The 26,229-nt window shown below is 41.7% G+C and overlaps 2 protein-coding genes across 2 annotated transcripts in view; both read left to right on the top strand.

Moving 5' to 3' along the window:
• Positions 1–58: 58 nt before the first annotated feature.
• Positions 59–20,506, top strand: C2H1orf50 (chromosome 2 C1orf50 homolog). Its single transcript, XM_037827506.1, has 5 exons — positions 59–190; positions 318–433; positions 5,041–5,127; positions 13,460–13,591; positions 13,928–20,506. Exons 1-5 carry the CDS (start codon positions 121–123, stop codon positions 14,111–14,113), a joined length of 591 nt encoding a protein of 196 aa, XP_037683434.1. The 5' UTR covers positions 59–120; the 3' UTR covers positions 14,114–20,506.
• A 1,015-nt stretch (positions 20,507–21,521) lies between these two features.
• Positions 21,522–26,229, top strand: part of TMEM269 (transmembrane protein 269) — an 11,047-nt gene continuing 6,339 nt past the window's right edge. Inside the window, exons 1-3 of the mRNA XM_037809800.1 lie at positions 21,522–21,555; positions 23,490–23,558; positions 25,875–26,019. Of these exons, the coding sequence (XP_037665728.1) occupies positions 21,522–21,555; positions 23,490–23,558; positions 25,875–26,019 (248 nt within the window). The remainder of the gene's footprint in view (positions 21,556–23,489; positions 23,559–25,874; positions 26,020–26,229) is intronic.

Raw genomic sequence — 26,229 nt, 5'->3', positions numbered from 1 at the left:
GAGCCCCAGGCCGCGCTCAGCTGCTCGGACGCCCAATGGCCAAGGAAGACGGAAGCTCCGCCCACGAGTCTTTATACGCATGCTCTTCCGCGCGGGAGGTAGGGAGGGCAGGGTGCTGTCATGGCTGCTGCTGTAACGCCGGCGCAGACGGACGGACTCACTGAAAATCAAGAGATTCAGTCCGCGTCAGGTAAGGGAGGGATGCGGTGGAGGAGTTAGAAGGGGAAATGAAGCGTTCATAGAACAGTTACTCCCCCGGGCTCCGCGGGAGGCCGAGGGCGGGAGTTCATGGCCTGTATTCCTGGTGTGTGTCGCAGGAGCCCTGGTGGAGTTCACCTCAACCCCCGGTGGCCTGGCCCTGGTGAGTCCCTACCACACCCGCCGGTCTGGGGACCCCTTAGACCTCGTGGCGCTCGCACAGCAGGTGCAGAAGGTGAGAGGGTGCGGCTGGGGAATTAAATAATAACCACCTTCGTTCACGTTTTGTTATGCATCTTGTGACTCGGATCCCACGACCACTTAGTGAGGGGGAGCATTTGTTCATGCCTCCATTTTACAGACGAGGAAAGCTGGTTGTCATTGCGAGTTGGTGACCTGACCTGAACCCTACCTTTCTGAGACCAAGGGCTCCTTCAATTGCAACTTGAGTACCCATAATCTCCCTACGTGGGAGGCTTGGCACAGCACTTCCAATATTCATTATTTCACTTGGGCATTAGGGCAGCCCTGTGAGATAGGCATACAGAAGTTACTATTTCCGTTTGACACATGAAGACACTGAAGTTCCAGAGAGGTTTCAAGATAATTCTAACCCATGTTCTGTCTGGATGTGCAGTCCACTCCTTTTAAACTGCTTCCTATAAGACCCTTATCTATACCTGAGAACTTAAAGAACTTAATTAAACATCTCACAGCAATGAGTTTTGTCCTGTGCCTTCATTCATTGGACACAGTATTCCCAAGCCCAGTGCTTAGACATTGTTCTGGTTTGCTAATGGTGCCAGAATGCAAAACACCAGAAATGGATTGGCTTTTATAAAAGGGGGTTTATTTGGTTACACAGTTACAGTCTTAGGCCATAAAGTGTCCAAGGTACCCTCATGGAGGATGGCCAGTGGTGTATGGAAAGCCTCTGTTAGCTGGGAAGGCACGTGGCTGGCATCTGCTCCGGAGTTCTGGTTTCAAAATGGCTTTCTCCCAGGACGTTCCTCTGTAGGCTGCAGTTCCTCAAAAATGTCACTCTTGGTTGCTCTTGGGGCATTTGTCCTCTCTTAGCTTCTCTGGAGTAAAAGTCTGCTTTCAATGGCCATCTTCAAACTGTCTCTTATCTGCAGCTCCTCTGTCAGCTCCTGTGCATTTTTCAAAGTGTCCCTCTTGGCTGTAGCAAAAGTCTGGGCCTGTGTGGCTCCTTTTAAAGTACTCCAGTGATCCAATTAACACCCACCCTGAATGGGCAGGGTAACACCTCCATGGAAATTATTCAATCAAACGTTTCACTCACAGCTGATTGAGTCACTTCTCCATGGAAACACTCAGTCAAAGAATTCCAATGTAATCAACACTAAATACACCTGTCTCTACAAGATTGCATCAAAGAACATGGCCTTTTGGGGGACATAATACATCCAAACCAGCACAGACATTGATTGCCAAAAGAAGTAAAATAAGGAGGAAATATGAAATAATGGGGGGAAAAGCACTGGAAGTTTGGACACATGAGTTTTAATCCCACTTTTGATAACTTCCAGTGTGACTTGAGACAAATCACTTCTTTTGGGATCTCACCTTCATCTGTAAAATGAAAAGTTTAAACTAGGAAATCTCCAATATCTAAAGCTCTGATATTAGTCAGTGAAAAACCAAATTTCTTCTAGCCTCTTACCAAGACTTATAGTTATAGAACCCTCTTCACTATACTTGAATATAGGACCCTGCTGCTTTAAAGCTAATAATATCTTGTCATCCTTGTATATGCTGTCAGTTTTGGTCTCAGTTATGTTCAAATGTCTTTTTGCTAAAAAAAAATTTTAATAATTAAAATTAATATGCACAAGTTCCCTTACATATACATCTCTGAACTTTTGTTTTTAATTGAGAAAAATTCAAATCTTAGGAAAGTCTTAAAACTCATGCCATCTCTTTTCTAGAGAGGTGGAAGCAAAATACAGCTTTTATGTATTATTAGAATATCATGTGTCTGTTTAATCAGATCACTCTTATTGGGAGGGAGGCTGCCAGGGACAAAATTTTGGGCAACAACCTTTTTATATGACCATGTTCATTACAATGGCCTAAACCAAAAAAAGAACACATTTTTTGTCCCGTCGTATAATCTTGTGAGATATAAAGGATGCGTTATTGTGCCGTCTCCGTTTCTTCAATATAATCAGTCTTTGAGAAGTTGAAGGCTAAACATGCTAGAGACAAAACAGATTGAATCAAGCATGTTTACTCTCTGTGTACCGAAATGTACTTTCTAATAGGACTAACCTCTGACATTCCATGTAAGTATTAGTGTGTGTTTAGAAAGCTCAAGAGACCTAGTATAAAGGCATGAGTTTTGGAATCAGACTAATATGTATTGAAATCTTTCATCTGCCATTTATTAGCTGTGAAATCTTGACGGGACAAATTATCTTACCTCTCTGAGACTGATTCCTAAAATGAGAAAATGAGGCTATCATCTCCAACTTCATAAGCTTGTGAGAATCAAATGAGATAATAAATGTAAAGGGCTTCAGAGTACTTGCAGCCAGGGTTAGTGCTTACTAATTATAAGAACTCTTCCCTTCAATTCTGTTTTAATTAGGCTTTTTGGTTTACAAGGAACAGATTTACTCCCACTGCCTTAAAAAGATTTATTATAAGCCACTCCTGGCCTGGAACTGGGGATAGCTCTAGAAACCACCTTCTCTGCCATTGGCCAGTTGGCATCTTATTATGCATATGAACTGCACCCTGCCCATTTTTTTTTTTTTAACTTTGTTGAATGGATTGCCCCACATTAAATACTCTTCAGCTGCACTGCCCTCAGAAATGCCTGGAAACTTCTTCCTCCAACCTTTTGCACGGCTGGCACTTTCCTGTCATTCAGACTGAATTCAGATGGATCTAAAGAAGCTCACCCCATCCAAATGATAGTCTCCACATCAAATTGACAGTATTTTTAAATTGAATACTTTTAGGCTACACATGCATTCCTACTTCCTCCAGTCCTCACCACTTGCTATTATTAAACTAGTTACTTCATTCAGTTTTCTTTCATTTGCTTCAACCATGTAACTCCTTCATAATAGTGCATCATTGTACTGAGTATATAGTACTAGCTTTAATTGTCTTTATTCCTTGGTGTCTGTATTAACCACTAGAGCTGTGCTGTACTGTTTGGTAGCCATTAGCCACATGTGATATTGAGCACTCGGAATGTGTGGCTAGTGTAACCAAGAAACTGAATGTGAGGTTTTACCTAATTTTAATTAATTAAAATTTTAAAAATATGATGATTGAATTATTGGAAGCTTTTGAATGCATTTGAAACAATTTGAGTATGTGAATTGACTTTCAAATTTTATGAAATCTAAATATAGGTCATTTTTTCAATGAAAATCTCATAACTTGAGATATACTTAAGTATAAAATATACAGTGGATTTTGAGATTTAATATGAAATGTAAAATATCTCAGTAATTTTTATATTGATTACATGTTAAAATGATAATATTTTGATATGGATAAATAAAATGTATTATTAGAATTAATTTTACCTGTTTATTTTTATTTTTAATGTGGCTACTAGAAAATCTAAAATTACATGTGTGGCTTGCTTCATATTTTTACTGGACAGCTGCATTAGACTGTAATCTTGATGAAGGTAGAGCCTTCTCTCTCAAGTTTGCTAGTGCATTCGGTGCCTAGCTTAGTGTTTGACACAGTGGTTGCTTAATATATATTTGTGAAATGAATAAATGATTGACTCAGCTTATTCATATTGTTTCTGTTCACTTATGAAATTGACTTGTATCTGACTATCTTAGCCTCTTTGTTCCTGCCAGTCTTTTACCTTAAGCTTGCTCAGTTAACCAGCAAATTCTCTTAATATTTCCTAGTTCAAGTTTAGTCTCCTAATTTCTTATCCTTAACTTAATTATGTACCACTGGAAATTAACCAACTTTTCTTGAAAGTAAGCTGGATGTTTTTGACAGATTTCTGATGCCTGTGTGATAATCCTTTCCAATACATGAACTGATTGCACCAGTTTCCTAGTTTTGAAAATTAAATAGTTTCCATTGCCTTCAGTTATGTTTCCTGGCACATGATAGGCAGTCTTCTGTGTATGTTATGACTTTGTTTCAGGTCTACATTATAGTGCAAACTTTTAAAATACATTTTAATTAACAATTAGGGATACGGATCTATATATTCAGATCTTGCTCCCAATAGCAAGAATCACTACTGGAATCCAGTAAGTTAAAATTTAATTAGATGTGATGTAAATAATTCAGCTGAGGTGATGGTCAGATCAACAGATACTTGCTACATATACCTAGAGTCCTACATGAGCAGATGATAAGAGCCATATCACAAGTGTCTTTTGATTTTCATTGTAAGACTTATTGCTGATTTCAGAAACGTTTAGGCACGATAAAAATAAATGGAGATCTGAAGGTAAGTTGGGTTAGTCAGGCAGAAAACAGGAGAATGTATCAGAGGAAAGAGCATGCTCAAATTTTTGGAGCAGGGCATGTTGGGGGACTAAAGTTCAGTGTGACTAGGGAATAGAGTGACGGCTGGGAAGCTGTAGGAAATAGGAAAGGAGGAGCTCCTAATTCTGTGGTGTAGGTTGATGTCAGGATAGGCTTCTCATAAGCACTGCAGTTTGAGTTAGGCTTTGGAATGAGTGGGAGTTCATGGGGGAATGGTAAAGAGGGGAAGAATATTTTAGGCATAAACAAAGATGTTGCTGTAACTCTTCACTTTGGGAACTAAATAAGAAGTCTTACCATTTTTCAACCCACAGTGAGGTTTTCTCTGTTCTATAGGCTGATGAATTCATTCGAGCAAATGCCACCAACAAACTGACAGTCATAGCTGAGCAAATTCACCATTTGCAAGAACAAGCCAGGAAGGTAAGATAACAGTGACTTTCAGGCAGGCTTTCATTTTCTTCATTTAGTTCACAGGATTGGCTGAACTTGTTTATAATCATTGTACTGTAACTTATTTGTCTTCAGTGCCTATTAGACATGTAGAGGTGTTGAGTAAAATAGAAGGAATAAGCCTAAGAGGTTAAGTTACATGTAACAAGTATTTTCACTGAGAAAGTTCAGTGAGATAAAGCATTTGTCAAGGGAAAAAAATTATATATATATTTCAGTTATAAAAAGAAATGTACTTGAAGATGGCGGACTGGTGAGCTGTATGTTTTAGTTACTCCTCCAGGAAAGTAGGTAGAAAGCCAGGAACTGCGTGGACTGGACACCATAGAGCAATCTGACTTTGGGCATACTTCATACAACACTCATGAAAATGTGGAACTGCTGAGATCAGCGAAATCTGTAAGTTTTTGCAGCCAGGGGACCCGCGCCCCTCCCTGCCAGGCTCAGTCCCGTGGGAGGAGGGGCTGTCAGCTCCGGGAAGGAGAAGGGAGAACTGCAGTGGCAGCCCTTATCAGAAACTCATTCTACTGATCCAAACTCCAACCATAGATAGACTGAGACCAAACACCAGGGAATCTGAGAGCAGCCAGCCCAGCAGAGAGGAGACAGACATAGAAAAAAACAACACGAAAAACTCCAAAATAAAAACGGAGGATTTTTGGAGTTCTGGTGAACATAGAAAGGGGAACGGCAGAGCTCAGGCCCTGAGGCTCATATGCAAATCCCGAAGAAAAGCTGATCTCTCTGCCCTGTGGAACTTTCCTTAACGGCCCTAATTGCTTTGTCTCTTAGCATTTCAATAACCCATTAGATCTGCCAGGAGGGCCCTTTTTTTTTTTTTTTTTTAATCCTTTTTTCTTTTTCTAAAACAATTACTCTAAGAAGCCCAATACAGAAATCTTCAAAGACTTGCAGTTTGGGCAGGTCAAGACAAGAGCAGAACTAAGAGAGCTCTGAGACAAAAGGCAATAATCTAGTGGCTGAGAAATTTCACTAAACACCACAACTTCCCAAGAAAAGGGGGGTGTCCGCTCACAGCCATCATCCTGGTGGACAGGAAACACTCCTGCCCATCGCCAGCCCCATAGTGCAGAGCTGCCCCAGACAACCCAGTGTGACGGAAGTGCTTCAAATAACAGGCACACTCCACAAAACTGGGCGTGGTTCCCTGCAACCTCAGCTGACTGTCCCAGAGTTGGGAAGGTGGAGCAGTGTGAATTAACAAAGCCCCATTCAGCCATCATTGCAGCAGACTGGGAGCCTCCCTACACAGCCCAGCAGCCCAGAACCACCCTAGGGGGACGGCACTCACCTGTGACATAGCACAGTCATCCCTCAACAGAGGACCAGGGGGTGCACAGCCTGGAAGAGGGACCCACTTGCAAGTCTCAGGAGCCATACTCCAATACCAAGGACTTGTGGATCAGTGGCAGAGACAAACTGTGGCAGGACTGAACTGAAGGATTAGACTATTGCAGCAGCTTTAAAACTCCAGGATCACCAGGGAGATTTGATTGTTAGAGCCACCCCCCCTCCCTGACCGCTCAGAAACACGCCCCATATACAGGGCGGGCAACACCAACTACACACGCAAGCTTGGTACACCAATTGGACCCCACAAGACTCACTCCCCCACTCACCACAAAGGCAGAGCAGGGGAGAACTGGCTTGTGGGGAACAGGTGGCTCGTGAGCGCCACCTGCTGGTTAGTTAGTGAAAGTGTACTCCACGAAGCTGTAGCTCTGATAAATTAGAGATAAGGACTTCAGTTGGTCTACACATCCTAAAAGAACCCTATCAAGTTCAGCAAATGCCAAGAGGCCAAAAACAACAGAAAATTATAAAGCATATGAAAAAACCAGACAATATGGATAACCCAAGCCCAAGCACCCAAATCAAAAGATCAGAAGAGACACATCACCTAGAGCGGCTACTCAAAGAACTAAAAATGAACAATGAGACCATAGTACGGAATACAAAGGATGTCAAGAAGACCCTAGAAGAGCATAAAGAAGACATTGCAAGACTAAATAAAAAAATGGATGATCTTATGGAAATTAAAGAAACTGTTGACCAAATTAAAAAGATTCTGGACACTCATAGTACAAGACTAGAGGAAGTTGAACAACGAATCAGTGACCTGGAAGATGACAGAATGGAAAATGAAAGCATAAAAGAAAGAATAGGGGAAAAATTTGAAAAAATCGAAACGGACCTCAGGGATATGATAGATAATATGAAATGTCCGAATATAAGACTCATTGGTGTTCCAGAAGGGGAAGAAAAGGGTAAAGGTCTAGGAAGAGTATTCAAAGAAATTGTTGGGGAAAACTTCCCAAATCTTCTAAACAACATAAATACACAAATCATAAATGCTCAGCGAACCCCAAATAGAATAAATCCAAATAAACCCACTCCGAGACATATTCTGATCACACTGCTAAACACGGAAGAGAAGGAGCAAGTTCTGAAAGCAGCAAGAGAAAAGCAATTCACCACATACAAAGGAAACAGCATAAGACTAAGTAGTGACTACTCAGCAGCCACCATGGAGGCAAGAAGGCAGTGGCATGATATATTTAAAATTCTGAGTGAGAAAAATTTCCAACCACGAATACTTTATCCAGCAAAGCTCTCCTTCAAATTTGAGGGAGAGCTTAAATTTTTCACAGACAAACAAATGCTGAGAGAATTTGCTAACAAGAGACCTGCCCTACTGGAGATACTAAAGGGAGCCCTACAGACAGAGAAACAAAGAAAGGACAGAGAGACTCGGAGAAAGGTTCAGTACTAAAGAGATTCGGTATGGGTACAATAAAGGATATTAATAGAGGAGAAAAATATATATGACAAACATAAACCAAAGGATAAGATGGCTGATTCAAGAAATGCCTTCACGGTTATAACATTGAATGTAAATGGATTAAACTCCCCAATTAAAAGATACAGATTTGCAGAATGGATCAAAAAAAAATGAACCATCAATATGTTGCATACAAGAGACTCATCTTAGACACAGGGACACAAAGAAACTGAAAGTGAAAGGATGGAAAAAAATATTTCATGCAAGCTACAGCCAAAAGAAAGCAGGTGTAGCAATATTAATCTCAGATAAAATAGACTTTAAATTCAGGGATGTTTTGAGAGACAAAGAAGGCCACTACATTCTAATAAAAGGGGCAATTCAACAAGAAGAAATAACAATCATAAATGTCTATGCACCCAATCCAGGTGCCACAAAATACATGAGAGAAACACTGGCAAAACTAAAGGAAGCAATTGATGTTTCCACAATAATTGTGGGAGACTTCAACACATCACTCTCTCCTATAGATGGATCAACCAGACAGAGGACCAATAAGGAAATTGAAAACCTAAACAAGCTGATAAATCGATTAGATTTAACAGACATATACAGAACATTACATCCCAAATCACCAGGATACACATACTTTTCTAGTGCTCATGGAACTTTGTCCAGAATAGATCATATGCTGGGACATAAAACAAGGCTCAATAAATTTAAACAGATTGAAATTATTCAAAGCACATTCTCTGACCACAATGGAATACAATTAGAAGTCAATAACCATCAGAGACTTAGAAAATTCACAAATACCTGGAGGTTAAACAACACACTCCTAAACAGTCAGTGGGTTAAAGAAGAAATAGCAAGAGAAATTGCTAAATATATAGAAACGAATGAAAATGAGAACACAACATACCAAAACCTATGGGATGCAGCAAAAGCAGTGCTGAGGGGGAAATTTATAGCACTAAATGCGTATATTAAACAGGAAGAAAGAGCCAAAATCAAAGAACTAATGGATCAACTGAAGAAGCTAGAAAATGAACAGCAAACCAATCCTAAACCAAGTAGAAGAAAAGAAATAACAAGGATTAAAGCAGAAATAAATGACATAGAGAACAAAAAAAACAATAAGAGAGGATAAATATCACCAAAAGTTGGTTCTTTGAGAAGATCAACAAGATTGACAAGCCCCTAGCTAGACTGACAAAATCAAAAAGAGAGAAGACCCATATAAACAAAATAATGAATGAAAAAGGTGACATAACTGCAGATCCTGAAGAAATTAAAAAAATTATAAGAGGATACTGTGAACAACTGTATGGCAACAAACTGGATAATGTAGAGGAAATGGACAATTTCCTGGAAACATATGAACAACCTAGACTGACCAGAGAAGAAATAGAAGACCTCAACCAACCCATCACAAGCAAAGAGATCCAATCAGTCATCAAAAATCTTCCCAGAAATAAATGCCCAGGGCCAGATGGCTTCACAGGGGAATTCTACCAAACTTTCCAGAAAGAACTGACACCAGTCTTATTCAAACTCTTTCAAAACATTGAAGAAAATGGAACACTACCTAACTCATTTTATGAAGCTAACATCAATCTAATACCAAAACCAGGCAAAGATGCTACAAAAAAGGAAAACTACCGGCCAATCTCCCTAATAAATACAGACACAAAAATCCTCAAGAAAATACTTGCAAATCGAATCCAAAGACACATTAAAAAAATCATACACCATGACCAAGTGGGGTTCATTCCAGGCATGCAAGGATGGTTCAACATAAGAAAATCAATCAATGTATTACAACACATTAACAAGTCAAAAGGGAAAAAATCAAATGATCAAAATCCAACATCCGTTTTTGATAAAAACACTTCAAAAGGTAGGAATTGAAGGAAACTTCCTCAATATCATAAAGAGCATGTATGAAAAACCCACAGCCAGCATAGTACTCAATGGTGAGAGACTGAAAGCCTTCCCTCTAAGATCAGGAACAAGACAAGGATGCCCGCTGTCACCACTGTTATTCAACATTGTGCTGGAAGTGCTAGCCAGGGCAATCCGGCAAGACAAAGAAATAAAAGGCATCCAAATCGGAAAGGAAGAAGTAAAACTGTCATTGTTTGTGGATGATATGATCTTATATCTGGAAAACCCTGAGGAATCGACAATACAGCTACTAGAGCTAATAAACAAGTTTAGCAAAGTAGAGGGATACAAGATTAATGCACATAAGTCAGTAATGTTTCTGTATGCTAGAAATGAACAAACTGAAGAGACACTCAAGAAAAAGATACCATTTTCAAGAGCAACTAAAAAAATCAAGTACCTAGGAATAAACTTAACCAAAGATGTAAAAGACCTATACAAAGAAAACTACATAACTCTACTAAAAGAAATAGAAGGGGACCTTAAAAGATGGAAAAATATTCCATGTTCATGGATAGGAAGGCTAAATGTCATTAAGATGTCAATTCTACCCAAACTCATCTACAGATTCAATGCAATCCCAATCAAAATTCCAACAACCTACTTTGCAGACTTGGAAAAGCTAGTTATCAAATTTATTTGGAAAGGGAAGATGCCTCGAATTGCTAAAGACACTCTAAAAAAGAAAAACGAAGTGGGAGGACTTACACTTCCTGACTTTGAAGCTTATTATAAAGCCACAGTTGCCAAAACAGCATGGTACTGGCACAAAGATAGACATATAGATCAATAGAATCGAATTGAGAATTCAGAGATAGACCCTTAGATCTATGGCCGACTGATCTTTGATAAGGCCCCCAAAGTCATTGAACTGAGTCATAATGGTCTATTCAACAAATGGGGCTGGGAGAGTTGGATATCCATATCCAAAAGAATGAAAGAGGACCCCTACCTCACACCCTACACAAAAATTAACTCAAAATGGAGGAAAGATCTCAATATAAAAGAGAGTACCGTAAAACTCCTAGAGGATAATGTAGGAAAACATCTTCAAGACCTTGTATTAGGCGGCCACTTCCTAGACTTTACACCCAAAGCACAAGCAACAAAAGAAAAAATAGATAAATGGGAACTCCTCAAGCTTAGAAGTTTCTGCACCTCAAAGGAATGTCTCAAAAAGGTAAAGAGGCAGCCAAATCAATGGGAAAAAATTTTTGGAAACCATGTATCTGACAAAAGACTGATATCTTGCATATATAAAGAAATTCTACAACTCAATGACAATAGTACAGACAGCCCAAATATAAAATGGGCAAAAGATATGAAAAGACAGTTCTCTGAAGAGGAAATACAAATGGCCAAAAAACACATGAAAAAATGTTCAGCTTCACTAGGTGTTAGAGAGATGCAAATTAAGACCACAATGAGATACCATCTCACACCAATTAGAATGGCTGCCATTAAACAAACAGGAAACTACAAATGCTGGAGGGAATGTGGAGAAATTGGAACTCTTATTCATTGTTGGTGGGACTGTATAATGGTTCAGCCACTCTGGAAGTCAGTCTGGCAGTTCCTTAGAAAACTAGAAATAGAGTTACCATTCGATCCAGCGATTGTACTTCTCGGTATATACCCGGAAGATCGGAAAGCAGTGACACGAACAGATATCTGCACGCCAATGTTCATAGCAGCATTATTCACAATTGCCAAGAGATGGAAACAACCCAAATGTCCTTCAACAGATGAGTGGATAAATAAAATGTGGTATATACACACGATGGAATACTACACGGCAGTAAGAAGGAACGACCTCGTGAAACATATGACAACATGGATGAACCTTGAAGACATAATGCTGAGTGAAATAAGCCAGGCACAAAAAGAGAAATATTATATGCTACCACTAATGTGAACTTTGAAAAATGTAAAACGAATGGTTTATAATGTAGAATGTAGGGGAACTAGCAATAGAGAGCAATTAAGGAAGGGGGAACAGTAATCCAAAAAGAACAGATATGCTATTTAATGTTCTGGGGATGCCCAGGAATGACTATGGTCTGTTAATTTCTGATGGATATAGTAGGAGCAAGTTCACAGAAATGTTGCTATATTATGTAACTTTCTTGGGGTAAAGTAGGAACAGGTTGGAAGTAAAGCAGTTATCTTAGGTTAGTTGTCTTTTTCTTACTCCCTTGTTATGGTCTCTTTGAAATGTTCTTTTATTGTATGTTTTTCTTTTTTGTTTTTTTTTTTAATTTTTTTTGTCCATACAGTTGATTTAAAAAGGAAAAAAAGGTTAAAAAAAAAAAAAAACAAGGAAAAAAATACGTAGTGCCCCCTTGAGGAGCCTGTGGAGAATGCAGGGGTATTGGCCGACCCCACCTCAGTGGTTGCTAACATGACCACAGACATAGGGAACTGGTGATTTAATGGGTTGAGCCCTCTACCGTAGGTTTTACCCTTGGGAAGACGGTTGCTGCAAAGGAGAGGCTAGGCCTCCCTATAATTGTGCCTAAGAGCCTCCTCCCGAATGCCTCTTTGTTGCTCAGATGTGGCCCTCTCTCTGTAGCTAAGCCAACTTGAAAGGTGAAATCACTGCCTTCCCCCCTACGTGGGATCAGACACCCAGGGGAGTGAATCTCCCTGGCAACGTGGAATATGACTCCCAGGGAGGAATGTAGACCTGGCATCGTGGGACGGAGAACATCTTCTTGACCAAAAGGGGGATGTGAAAAGAAATGAAATAAGCTTCAGTAGCAGAGAGATTCCAAAAGGAGCCGAGAAGTCACTCTGGTGGGCACTCTTACGCACACTTTAGACAACCCTTTTTAGGTTCTAAAGAATTGGGGTAGCTGGTGGTAGATACCTGAAACTATCAAACTACAACCCAGAACCCATGAATCTCGAAGACAATTGTATAAAAATGTAGCTTATGAGGGGTGACAATGGGATTGGGAAAACCATAAGGACCACACTCCTCTTTGTCTAGTTTATGGATGGATGAGTAGAGAAATAGGGGAAGGAAACAAACAAACAAACAGACAAAGGTACCCAGTGTTCTTTTTTACTTCAATTGCTCTTTTTCACTTTAATTATTATTCTTATTATTTTTGTGTGTGTGCTAATGAAGGTGTCAGGGATTGATTTAGGTGATGAATGTACAACTATGTAATGGTACTGTGAACAATCGAATGTACGATTTGTTTTGTATGACTGCGTGGTATGTGAATATATCTCAATAAAATGATAAAAAAATAAAAAAATAAATGTACTTATTATAGAAAAAATAAAAAATAACAATAATAAAACACCACCCAAAGCCAATAAATGGTCAACATTTTGAAGTATATTCTTCTAAAGGCATTTTTAAGCATAATAGCATAGTCTAATTTTTGTCTCTTCAGAATTATCTGGATTCCAGTAGTGATTCTTACTATTGGGAGCAAGATCTGAAGCATTAAACAGTTTCAAGATTTTGACTGGGATGATCACCAATTATGATCAGTGTTAACCGCCATCACCTAATTTGTTACCTCTCTATTTTCTTAGGTATTGGAAGATGCTCACAGAGATGCTGACTTGCACCATGTAGCTTGTAATATGGTGAAAAAACCTGGCAACATTTATTACCTTTATAAACGGGAGAGTGGTCAGCAATACTTTTCCCTTATTTCTCCAAAGGTTGGGCCATTTATTCTTTGCTCAAAAATCTACTCTAGCCTCTGAAAAGTTCTTTGCATGTGTGTGGAAGAGTGTAGGCATGGGGGTTGGTAAATTGTTTCCTAGAAAATGGTATGAGCCTAGATATGACTAAAAAATACACATGTGCTTAAATTATTTCACAGTCATTATTTTAGTTAAGGGAGATATCTGATGTGTAATGTAATAGCTTTCCAAGGATGGTCCTGATTAGTCTGAAACAAAAAGCCAAAAAAGAAATTTGTGGCATAAGTAGTAAATGAGCTCAGTTTGTTTACTTTCTACGCTGATCAGAACTGACTCCTTTGCCTTTTCTAGGAATGGGGAACAAGGTGTCCACATGACTTCCTTGGTGCCTACAAGCTACAGCATGACTTGTCCTGGACTCCTTATGAGGACATCGAAAAGCGAGATGCTAGCATTAGCATAGTGGACAAGTTGCTAAGCCAGCCAATGGCTCTGCCTCCATGCAGTGAACCTAATTTCCAAGGACTGACTCATTGAGAGTGGTCTCTGACAAACAGCTCTCATGGCAAGGAACTGACTGTGACCTCCTTGTTGCCCCCATTCTCTACCTTGATGTCATGAGAATTGAGGGGATGTAGGTGAGTCATGAACTTCTTGGAAAGACACCCTGTGTGAATGGTCAATGCTGTCATTATTCTCTCTTTTAGTTGGGATAGTAATGAACCACAGTGCTCTGTTTTGGGGTCCTCTCTGGGCCACAGCTACCCAACCAGTCAGTTTTACAGTATTGGCCTCTGTACTTTCCTTTTCCTTCAGCTCCATCTGTTCTCTCCATAAATTAAAGCATTGGCACAAGAAGAGTTTCTTCTTCCCACAAAAAATATGTGTCATTTCCAGACAGAACTGTTTTCTTTTGTTTTGAAGCTAGAGACTTTAAGATTAGGATTGAGACTATTTGACATTTGCCTTTATTTAAAGTGATGCAACCCCAGCTTCAAATTCATCTGGGAACAAGAATGCTGGGTATTGGAGGATGACAAACAACTTGGTTTGGCTAGCCTAAAGAGTTTCCCTTGATGGAGAATCTGAGGCAGTAGCAAAGGCCAGGATTTGGGGGTCAGCCTCTAAAATCACAGAATTTTAGAATTGGAAGAGATGTTAGAGACTGCCACTAACCATTGTATGAAGCCTTCTGCAGCAGAAGAAACCCACTTAAAATGGCAACTTTAAAAGATTATGGGACAGTGAATAGGGCATGGAGTGAGGAAAAAGAAAAACAGCTGACCTGTTGATTATGAGTAGCTAATTAAAACTTATTTTTGTCTGAGTTGTTCAGGAACTTAACAGGGTTTTTTGTTTTGTTTTGTTTTTTTCTTTTCTTTCTTTTTTTTGGCTGAGTTACCCTAGTTCTGATTCTTACTGGGCTTTTATGGGACTGTATCTCATTTCCTGTTTGTTCAACAGGAATTAACTAAATTTATACCATATCCAATATGGCTGTATTTCCTTCAGTGCCATGTCGTCTATCACAATATGCTGTAGATGGACCAAAACCATAATCACCCAAATTCCTTTCTGGGCATCAGTGTCCCTCATGCTGATCTGCTTGATAATACTCTGATTCCATCGTAATGTTCATGGCCTTTCCTTGTAAGCTGCCCTCGTCAGGGACGATAAATGGTCTGCTAAGGCCTAGCACAGGATAGAGCTGACACTGACAAGGTTTAAAAAGAAAAAAAAGATGTCCACATTGGTGGTACCCAGTCACTCAGTTCAGAGAGGATGTTCTGTGGAGGTAGCTGCAAGAGCTGCTCCCTGGGATGCTGCAGAGCAGTGGAGAATAGACATTAGTGGTACAGAGGTTGATTCGGACTATAGAAAGTCTCCCAGATGTTCAGAAGATTCCGACCTGCATGGTTATGGCACATTTTAAGTAGATGTTTATATGAGGTATCTATTGCTGCGTAACAGATCACCAGAAACTTAATGGCTTAGAACAACACATTTAACTTTTTCATAGTTTCTGTGGGTTTGGAGTCCAGGCACAGTTTAGCTGGGTCCTCTGCTTCAGGGTTTCTCACAAGGCTGCTATCAGGTTGTTGGCCAGGGCTGGGGTCTCATCTGAAGACTCAAGTAGGGAAAGAGCCATTTCCCAAGTTTATGTCATTGAGAATTTTAGTTTCTCAAGGGTTATTGGACTGAAGGGTTCTGTGTACTGACTGTTAGAGGCTGCTCTTAGTTCCATGCTACATGGGCCACCCCAACATCGCAATTACTTTATCAAAACCAGCAAGGGAGAGAATCTGCATACAAGACAGAAGTCACAATCTTAGGTAGTCTAATTATGGAAGTGACATCCCCATCACCTTTGCTGTATTCTGTTGGTTAGAAGATAGTCACTAGGACAGTCCTACACTCAAGGGAGGGTATTTCACAGGAGTATGAATACCAAGAGGCAGGGATCATTGAATCATGGAACAGATCTTAGGATCCGTCTGCCGCAGTGCTCAAGTCAAAGGGATGAAAGGAGGTCCTAGATAAAAGGGGCAGTAATACAAAGTGGCTGGGCATGTCGGTGTTGAAGTTCCAGATCTGGACTTGGCTCTCAGCTCTGACAAAACATCCCAGCTGGTGTCCCTGCTTCCCCCTTTATCCCCTCTCCAATCCCTTTGGCATAGTGTCATCAGTTTGATCTTTTGAAAATGCGAATCCCGCTCACTCTTGACATATCCAAACTACTGGAGAAGGAAAGAACAGTGGTGATTCAAAGAAAACTTCCTACTGTTAATAGGGTGTGCTACCTACACGAACCACCAGGTAGTGCCATTGTTCTTTCCTGATAAAGCAAATTACCAAATTAGGGAAGGTTAGTGGCAGTGTGAGGTGATTTTGAAGGTAGCATCTCAAAATGGGGAACTAGGACCCAGTGAGTATATGTCGTAACCATTTTTCATCCACCTATCATCTATTCATCCAACCAATTAATAATTTCATGTGTTAAGTGTCTTCTAGGTCCCAGCTTCTGTAGATTACACACCTGAATAAGCAGGCCCTCTTTCCAAGGAGCTCACAGTCTCTTGAGGGAGAAAGCGAGTGAAAAATTACAACATGGTATAAGAAGGGCTGTGATAGAGGTATGCATGGAGGATTATGGAGCACTGGGGAGTGGAACCCAACTCAGCTTGGAGGATTTGGGAAGACTCAGAGATGATACCATCTCATATCTCTGAATCCTGGATGCTTCTAACAGTCAATGGCATGTCACAGTTTAATTGGCAGTTTATTTTTCTTAGATACTTAAAATAACGGTGTGTTCTACAATGAGTGGTATCTTAGATTTGAGGAAATATGGCATTTTGAAAGTATATCTTATCTTGTTAACTTATGTGGGGGTGGGGATGAGTAAGAGGAAAGAATCTTAGATAATGCTTGACTTTCTGAGTTGAGGACTGTGTGGATGGTAGAGAACCACTCAACAAAATACAAAAGAAGAAGACATCCCAAGGTCACTGGGTAACAGCAATTGTAGCTCCTTTTCTCCACCCTAAATGGAGGGAAGGAGAACTTGCTATTGTCAATCTGTCTAGAAACATTGAGATTATTAGTGTTGTGGTTACAAAGATGAAAAATACTGTTTATTGAGTTTTTATTCTGCCAAACATATCCATAATCTCATTTAATCTTCAAATAACCCACTATCTATGAGGTATGTATTACTCCTATTTTACAAAGTAGGAACTTATGCTCAGACAGATTAAGCAGCTGGTCCATGTTTATATAGATGGAAAGTGGTAGAAGTAGGATTCAAACCCAGACCCATTTGATTCAAGTCTGATCATAACCATAACCCTTCTGTGATCAATTAAGATATCCTAGAGGATCCTAATCTAGAAGAGACATTGAAATACAAAAGTGGTAGAGTATGATGTATATATGGGATAGGAGTAGTTAACATTTGAGCATTTACCAGTGCCATCTCTGCTAAGCATGCAGAGATTTAGGAAAATTTTACTCTGTGCTATGTATTTTCTTATCAACTTCTCACAGTTAAAATGTAAATCAAAGCCCAGAGGATTTAGGTAACTTACAAAGTTCACACAATTCACAAGCGGTTGAGCCCACAACTCTGGCACTAAAGCTGGTAGGCATAATCCCTGTGCACAAGATATGGTTCATTCTTTCCCTTAATAAGCTGGAGCTTGGAGGAAGGAGCTACTAAATGCCTGGAGAAGTTAAAGTAGAATTCTGTAGTTTAAAGCAGCATTTGAGTAAGTGAGCCAGTCCCTACTTGAAAGCTTTTTCATTTTTCTGGAATATATTATTATCTTCTGCTTTTCTCCTACTTTGTCTCCTGACTTCTCTTCCTGACACCAACATTTTGCACTGAGGTCAAGTCCTTGGTCTTCTCTTCTTTCTTCTTTCTCTCTGCTAAAAGAAGTAATCCATATCTGTGGTTTTATACACCATCCACATGATTCTGACTCTGATATGCACATCTCTAGCCCCAGTCTCTCCCATTTTCATGCAGACTTGTTTATCCAGTGCCTTACTTGACATCTCCACTTGGCTTACAATAATTATAAACTTAACATGTCCAAAACTAAACCCTTGAGTTCTCTCCAAAAACCTGTTTCATTACAAGTCCTCTATTTTCATCAGCACCTATTTCACCTTGTTTCTGAGGCCAAAAACCTAAGTTGTCCTTGGTTCCATTTGTTTTTCACACACCAATCAGCGAGTCTTCTCAACTCTGCCTTCAAAATTCATCTCAAATCCGACTGCTCCTCACTACCTCCACCCCTACCACCTTAGTCCAAAATACTAACATCTCTGGCTCAGACTAATGCCAAAAGAGCCTCCTAACTGGCTTCCCTGCTTCCACTCTTACCCTCCTTCAATCTGTCTCCATAAAGACTGTCAAAATAATCTTTTAAAAATACAAGTTGAATCACAACACTATTTTAAAACGTTCCAAGTATTTCTCATTACACCTAGAAATAGAAACTTCTTGCCAAGGTTCTACCATTCCCTTTACTCACCATGCCCTGCTACATTGGCCTTGTTGTTTTTCTAACACACCAAGCATGTTCCTGTTTCAGGGCCTTTATATTCGCTATTATATCTGCCCGGAATATTTCCCCCAAGATCTTTGCATGGTTTGAGGCCTCTCATCATATAGGCTCCTGCTCAAATATTACTTCCCTGATCACTCTATGAAAAATACTAACTCCTCTCACATCAGAGTAACTTCTGATCCTGTTGTGTTTTGGACCCCAAGCCCTCCATGATCACCTCCATACCCGTATCCTGCCATTCTCCTGGAAGACCTCATACCCCAGCAGCAGGGGTCGACTACCTCTAACTGATGCAGATCCTGGTCTTTACTAAAACTTAAACCTGGATCCCAAATCTGTTTGAGGAGTAACAGAATATCACAGATCCATGAACTCATTCCATCTTAATGGAATTTTTCTTCCAATCTATTAACAGAAAATATTCTATCATTTATTTAGGTTTTCATTAATTCTTTTAGCAATGTTTTTTTTTTTATTTAATTTTCTGTGTACAAGCACTTTATATCTTGGTTAGATTTATTCCTAGATTTTTGATTATTTTAGTTGCTCTTGTGAATGAAATTTTTTCCTTGATTACTTCTGATTATTCCAAGTTTGTATATAGAAACAGTAAAAATTTTTAGCTGTTGATCTTGTACCCCACCACTTTGCTGAATTCATGTATTAGGTCAAGTGCCTTTCTATATATAGGGTCATGTCATCTGCAAATAGTGAATGTTTTACTTTTCCTTTCCAATTTGCAGGATTTTTATTTGTTTTTCTTGCCTAGATGCTCTGACTAGAACTTCTAGAACAATGTTGAACAACAGTGGAGACAGTAGACATCTTCGTCTTGTTCCAGATTTTAGAGGAAAGCTTCATTCTTTGACTACTAAGTATGATGTTAGGTTGGGTTTGTCACTTATGCTCTTTATCATGTTGAGGGAGTTTCCTTCTATTCTTACTTCCTAAGTATTTTTATCAAGAAAGAATGCTATGTTTTGTCCAAAGCATTTTCTGCATCCATTGAGAGGATCATGTTGTCTTTTCCCTTCTTTTTGATAATGTTGTGTATTATACTCTTTGATTTTCTAGTGTTAAACCATCTTGCATTGCCTGGGATAAAATTCACTTAACTCTTGTTTTTCTTTCATTCACTGTTGGATTCAATTTGCAAGTATTTTTGTTTAGGATCTTTGCACCTATATTCATAAGAGAAATTGGTGTGTAATTTTATTTTCTTGTAGTATCTTCATGTGGCTTTGGCATTAGGGTAATTTTGGTCTCATACAATGAATTAGGTAGTGTCACCTTCTCTTCAGTTTTTTGGAAGGGTTTGAACATGATTGGTATTAATTTTTCTTGGAATGAATGGTATAATTCACCTGTGCAGACATCTGATTCTGAGCTATATTCTTAGTTGGGAGATTTTTGAAGACTTATTAAAGCTCTTTGCTTGGAATTGTTCTGTTGAGATGTTCTATTTGTTGTATAGTCAGTGTAGGTTGTTTGTGTTACCAGTAATTTGTCCATTTCATCTAGTTTGTCCAATTTATCAGCAGATCTATTTTCATAGATTCTGTTTTGATAAGAGATTCTTTTGATCCTTTTTTTTCCTATGGAGTCAGTAATATGCATAAAGACTGTATGACAAGTTCAAGGATTATGATATATGCAACTTACTATCATTTTTTTGAAAATAGGTATATATATATATAATTAGATATATAGATAGGTAAAGGATGGATAGATAGACACACATATAGACAGAATTATACAAATGGCAAAATATTAAAGGTAGACAAATAGGGTATGTGGGTATGGGGTATACTGGGGTTCTTTGTATTATGTAACTGTCCTTAACTTTAAAGTTATTTCAAAATAAAAGTTATAAAAATGAAAAAAAAAAAAAAAAAAGAACCAGGTGAAAGTTTCTTAAATAATACATTTTATCTAATTTAGTAGTGGTCTTAATCCATTCCTGTGCATGTGAATCCATTGTAAGTAGGACCTTTTGATGAAGTTACTTCAGTTAAGGTGTGGCCCACCTCAGTCAGGATGGATCTTAATCCTATTACTGGAGTCCTTTATAAGCAGAATGAAATTCAGACAGAGAGAGAGAGAGAAGGCCACAAGAAGCAAGCAGCTGAAGTTCAGTGGAACCTAGAAGAGAATGAAAAGGCCAGGAGAGGCTGCCATGTGCATTGCCATTTGATAGAAGATCCAAGGACTAAGGATCACTGGCAGCCAGCCCCAGAATGCCAGTCTTTGTGAAGAAAGCATTGCCTTGACGCCTTGATTTGGACTTTCTCTTAGCCTCAAAACTGAAATTGTAAATTCCCATTGTTTAAACCAGCTCATTGCATGCTACTTGCTTAAGCAGTCCAGGAAAACTAAAATACCAGTATATCCAAAATATTAGCATTTCAACAACTAACAAATTGTTAGTTATTTTACTTTTTTTTTTTTTTTTTTTTTTTTTTAAGTATTCAGACTGTGGTGAATTCAAAGTCTTGCAGCACATCTCAGTTTGGAATAGCCACATTTTAAGTATTGAATAGCCATATATGGCTATTGGCTACCATATTAGACAGTGCCCCACCCCTCCATCCTCTTGCATACTTGCTTTGGGGTCATGGAAACTTGTCACTCCAATAGAGCAATCAGGTAGGCTGGAGAATGTGGGACCAGTGAGGGTGGAGAGCCCTAGTTTAGAACTGGTACCTGGAACCCTACCCCAAACTAAGAAGCCCCTGTTACCTTCTGTAGCACACTATCCATTCAACTACTACATCAGACTGCTCTCCCTCCCCTCTCACACCTCTGGAGTCCACCTCACAATGGCTCCTAAGTCTGGCTACTTCTTCCCATCCCCTTCTGTCCAGCGAAGCATGCCTTTCCTGGGCCTGCCTCGTCTGGCATGCAGTATCCTTGCTCCGTATTAGCTGCCAGAGCAATCTGTCTTAAACAACCTGATCATGTCATTTCTCTATTTGAAAAACCTCTTCTTATCTTCAGATTGACTCCACATTACTTAACTTCTCATTCATCCAACAAATATTTGGGGTGGGAGGGTCCTCCATGCTTAGGTGTTCTTATAGGCATACTCCCATACAGCGTGAACCAAACACGAATATCTGCCCACGTGGAGCTTGCATTCCAGGAGCCGGTCACATCTGGACCCCAGTGTTCCTTCACAGGCTCATCTGCACCTCACTTCCAACCCACCTCTGACACACCATGCACCCTGAAGCCAGGAATTTGCACTTAGCAAAGTTCAACCGCCGCTCAGGTCTCCATCTGCGAAGCCTTCCCAGGCTTGCCAAGATGGAGAGCATAGTCTCTCTTCTCAGATCCGTCCATCCTCCACCCCAACTACAAGACCTGAGGCTTCCCTGGAAATTGAGGCTCCTCTTTCCCTGGGCCCAAAGACCCGCAGCCGCTCCCCGCCTCTCGGGGATTGTGAGCTAAGAGACAGGGGAAAGAGGCTGGGGCGGTGCGGCCCCTCCGCGCCTGGGCTGGCCCCCTCCACCACACAGGAAGCGGGGAAGGAGTGCAGGCCCCCCACCCCCATCTAGGAATGTCTTGTCCCCAGGTAAGCCATCCGCGGTGCGGAAGGGGCGAGAGACGTTCCATCCCAGGGTGCTGTCATCCCGAGGAATGAGACCTCCGGGACTGCGGGCGCCCAGCCGGGCTCCATCTCCTCTCCTCGGGTGGGTGGAGTCGGAGCTGGACACTGGGCACTGGGGGCGTTGGGGTCTCCAGTTCAGACCCACCGGGCGCTGCAGGAGGCCGGGTCTCTGTCGGGGGATGGGTGTTTGGGGAAGAGGCGGGGCTGGGCTGGGGGCGGGGAGGGAAGTGCTCACGGGAGTGAGGGCCCGCGCTCCGTTTCCGTGCCAGCTCACCGCCTGCTGGAAAGCTCCACCTGGACCCTTCTTACTACAACTCAGCGTCCCCAGCTTGCTTTCTGGAGGAACCACGGCCGCCATTCATTTCGTTTCCTTTGAAAGCTTGGAGTCTTACTCAACTCCCGCAGCCTACCAGTCCCCCAGTCCTGCTATTTCTCTCTGCTCACGGCCCCCTCTCCTCACTCCCCAGCCTCATCACCGGTTTCCTTTTCCCCCGTCTGTCTCCTCCAAACCACCTTCCACTCCCAACCCCAAACTGACCAAGTCAGGACTTGCTAAATACCACGCTGTCTACCCACAACCTGCAATTTACAGGTAACACCAGACACCCTTCTCTTTTCCAGGGATCCACCCTTATGGTGCTTCGGTGCTTGCAATTCCTTTTGCCAAGAATGCCTTTCTCTTTTGTTCATTCTTTGAGATTCCTCATAAACGTCACCACATTAGTCAAACCTTCCCCTGCACCCCTCCCCAGACTTAATAATTTCTTCGCCTGTGCACCTACAGCTACTTGGACATCCCCTATGCTATGTAACACTTGCCACACTGCATTCACTTGTCCCTACTCCTGTCTGCCTCCTCCACTAGACTAAGCTCTTTGAAGGGGGAGGGGTGGGGGCGCTGGGTCTTGTCGTTCTCTATGTCCCCAGAGCACATAGGCCTGGTATAGGGTGGGCATCAGTACATACTTTTTAAATGGGTAAATGAAAGATCATGAATTGCATAGTTGCTGGGTGTGTTGAAGGGGTTGGACTGTTGAGAGTTCATCTGAGAAAGCTGCGAGGAGGACAAATTGAACAAGGTTTGAAGCAAGGTAAAGATGTGATTTGGTGCAGTGGAGAAGCCCTGGGGGAAGCCCCAGAGTGACAACTATACTAATTTAACAAACGTTGAACAATTTCTATTGTCAGGCTTCATGCTGGGCGCAAGGGACCCCTGTCTGCACCAAAGTTGCTTATCCTGTGGTAGAGGAGGAAGACAAAGTAGGGGATGTTGATGCAGAGTGTCAAGAGCCCTACGGTGAGCATAAGATGCAACAAGATAGAGGAGCACAGGGAGGGTATCAGAGAGGCTCCCCAAAGAGGAATGTCACCTAACGCAAGACCAAAGGGAGGTCTAGAAAAGGAACAAGGGGCCCTATCCCGAGGGTACTGGGAGCCACTGAAGTTTTTCAGAAGCTTAGGAGTGACATGATCTACTCCTGCATAAACTCTCAGCTCTGGCCCCCCTGCACTGAGAAGCCTTCTCTAACCTTGGCCCCTGGCAGTTTGGGCCCCTCTTCCCTATTTCCCTAGAAGCCTGATCACTTATCAGTTCTTGTGCAGTGTTGGATACCCCTGCCAGACTGAGCTCCTGGAGAGACCAGGTCTTAATCTTTCCTTTGTCCCAAGCACCAGGTGCTAAATCTTGTTCATGATCACGTTTGCTGAATGAACGGATTGTTCCTTCTCTGAATTTCTGTAGCTCTTATGTCAGGTCCATATCCTTTCACACCTGGGTGCTGTGCATTATGCTAAAAATAGCATTTAATTGGGAAAGGAGAGGCACAATTCAAATTCTGACTCCACCTTTACTGGGACAAGTCACTTACTATCCTGAAACCTCAGTTTCCCCATCTATAAGAAGAGATTCCACTGTGGACAGAGTTTGTCAGTCTCCATGTACCTGCCTGAGTCTTGTTGTCTTGGGTACACTGTAAGTTCCATAAAGGTAGGGACCAAGTGTTCTCCCAGCACCTAGCTCAGGCTGAGCACATCACCAACACAAAATTCATTCCTGTTGGTTGGTAGATGGCAGAGTACAGAGGAAACAACACTTAAGGTCAAGTTGTAAGTCTTGTTCTGCCACTTCCTGTGAGAACTTGAGCAAGGTTCTTCCCCTCTCTGAGCCTTCTTTGCCTTACCTGGTAAGTAGGGAAAATAACCCTTACCTGTCACGCCTCACAGGGCCAATGAAAATCACAGAAAGGAAAGTGCTTCATGAATGACAGAGGTAATGAAAGATGCTATACAGACAATTGATCATTAATTTAAACAGAAACAACACAGCTTGGGGAGAAGTACAGATGAGGCAATGTCTGGTGATTGGAAGACAGAACTCCAGCATCTGCTGACTGGCTGTGAGAGGCAGAGATGCTGGGATGCTGCTCTGCCAGGCAGCAGGGTGGGCAGGGTTGGCAGGTGTTAAGCTGCTTATCACGATGGGTTCCTGGGCCTGGGAGCAGAGGCGTTTGGCCTTGCTGGGATCAGCCCTGAGACCCTCAGCTGCCCCAGGAGAGACTGCTATTATGCAACCAGTCCTTTGCCCCCATCCTCTCCCAGATTTCCTGGCTCACATTGCCTCCTGTCTTAAGTTTTAAAGGGTCCTGGTATGAGAAGATCCCAGGAGCCCCAATAGCTTTGGTGATGTAGCTACTGATTCTCTGTGGCAAATGAGGCTGGCCTTTGGGAGCAGTGAGCTACACAGTGCTGCCCTGAGATGCTCTCAGGCCCAAACTCCAAGTCCAGCCCTTCCCAGGCTCTGAAGTCTTAGTTGCAGGGTTCATGAAAAAAGAGTATCACTAGTCTCAACTATTGCCCTGGCCCCAGACCAGAAGGGTCCGGGGCTGTACCAAGGGGCAGTATGGAGGCAGAGTCTCAGCTTCTTCACCTCTAAAAGGGTGATATGAGAAAACAGACATAAAAGCACATTGGAAATGGTGTATTTTACCCAAGTGCAGGCAGTGGGAGGAGTTATAGCACCACTGCCCAGAGTCATCAGGGTTAGAAGAGAGAACAAATGTGAATGGTGCTCTGTGAATATGTGCTGCACATATTCATCTTTCATTTCTTCCCCTGTTGGGGCCAGGCCTGCTGTTCTGGTTGGGGCCTGTCAGAACCAGGATCCTGGGGCCTCTGTCCTGGGCTTCTGAGGAAGGGAAGTAAGAAAAAGACACCTCCTGACTCCACATTTCTCTCAAGTCAACTCTTAGTCTGTGACATGGGGGAAAAGGTCCAGAACCAGTTACCCTTGTACCTGGGCCATAGGAGTGCCAGGAGGGTCAGCATATGGGCTGGAGGGAGATCTATGCTATGGGGCAAGGGGTGCAGTCACCTACTTTGTTATTGAGCCCTCTTAAGATGCTGTCTTCAGCATCTTTACCTTAACCTCCTGTGTCCTGTCCCCCTCACCCCCCATCTGCCTCCTGTCCCCCTTAGTCCAGCTAGTGAAACAGAGTGTTGAGAGGGTGCAGCTCTGCAATCAGGTCTAGGGGAACAGGATCTTCCAGGTCCCTGGGAGCCTCTTTTGGGACTCCGTGACCTTGGGAACCCCTTGTCCCTCTCTCCTGGACCCCAGGTCTGAGTCAGTGCAACAGTTTCTTCCTGGACCACAACAAGAGCCAACCCCAGCTGGATGAATTTTCCTGGAAGGATGTTGCCAATGCCTTGTCCCTGGCCAACATGGTCCTGGGACTCTTCTCCATCTTCTGCAGCGTCTGCAAGTAGGCATGGGCCCAACAGGCTCTCAGCCAAGAGCCAGAGCCAATGGCACAAGTGAAAGAGAGGGGGCATCGAGAGAGCCAGATCCTGAGGAACAGGGATCAATTGGGGGGCAGGGAAAATGCATTAGGTTGGGAGTTTAGGTACCAAGATCCCAGTCTCGGTTCATACCACCAAACTGATATGGCCTTTGCTAAGTCATTACCTCCCTA

This window comes from Choloepus didactylus, chromosome 2 (genome assembly GCF_015220235.1).
Source record: "Choloepus didactylus isolate mChoDid1 chromosome 2, mChoDid1.pri, whole genome shotgun sequence".
NCBI lineage: Eukaryota > Metazoa > Chordata > Mammalia > Pilosa > Megalonychidae > Choloepus > Choloepus didactylus.
This window is presented reverse-complemented; position numbering and strand designations above follow the sequence as displayed.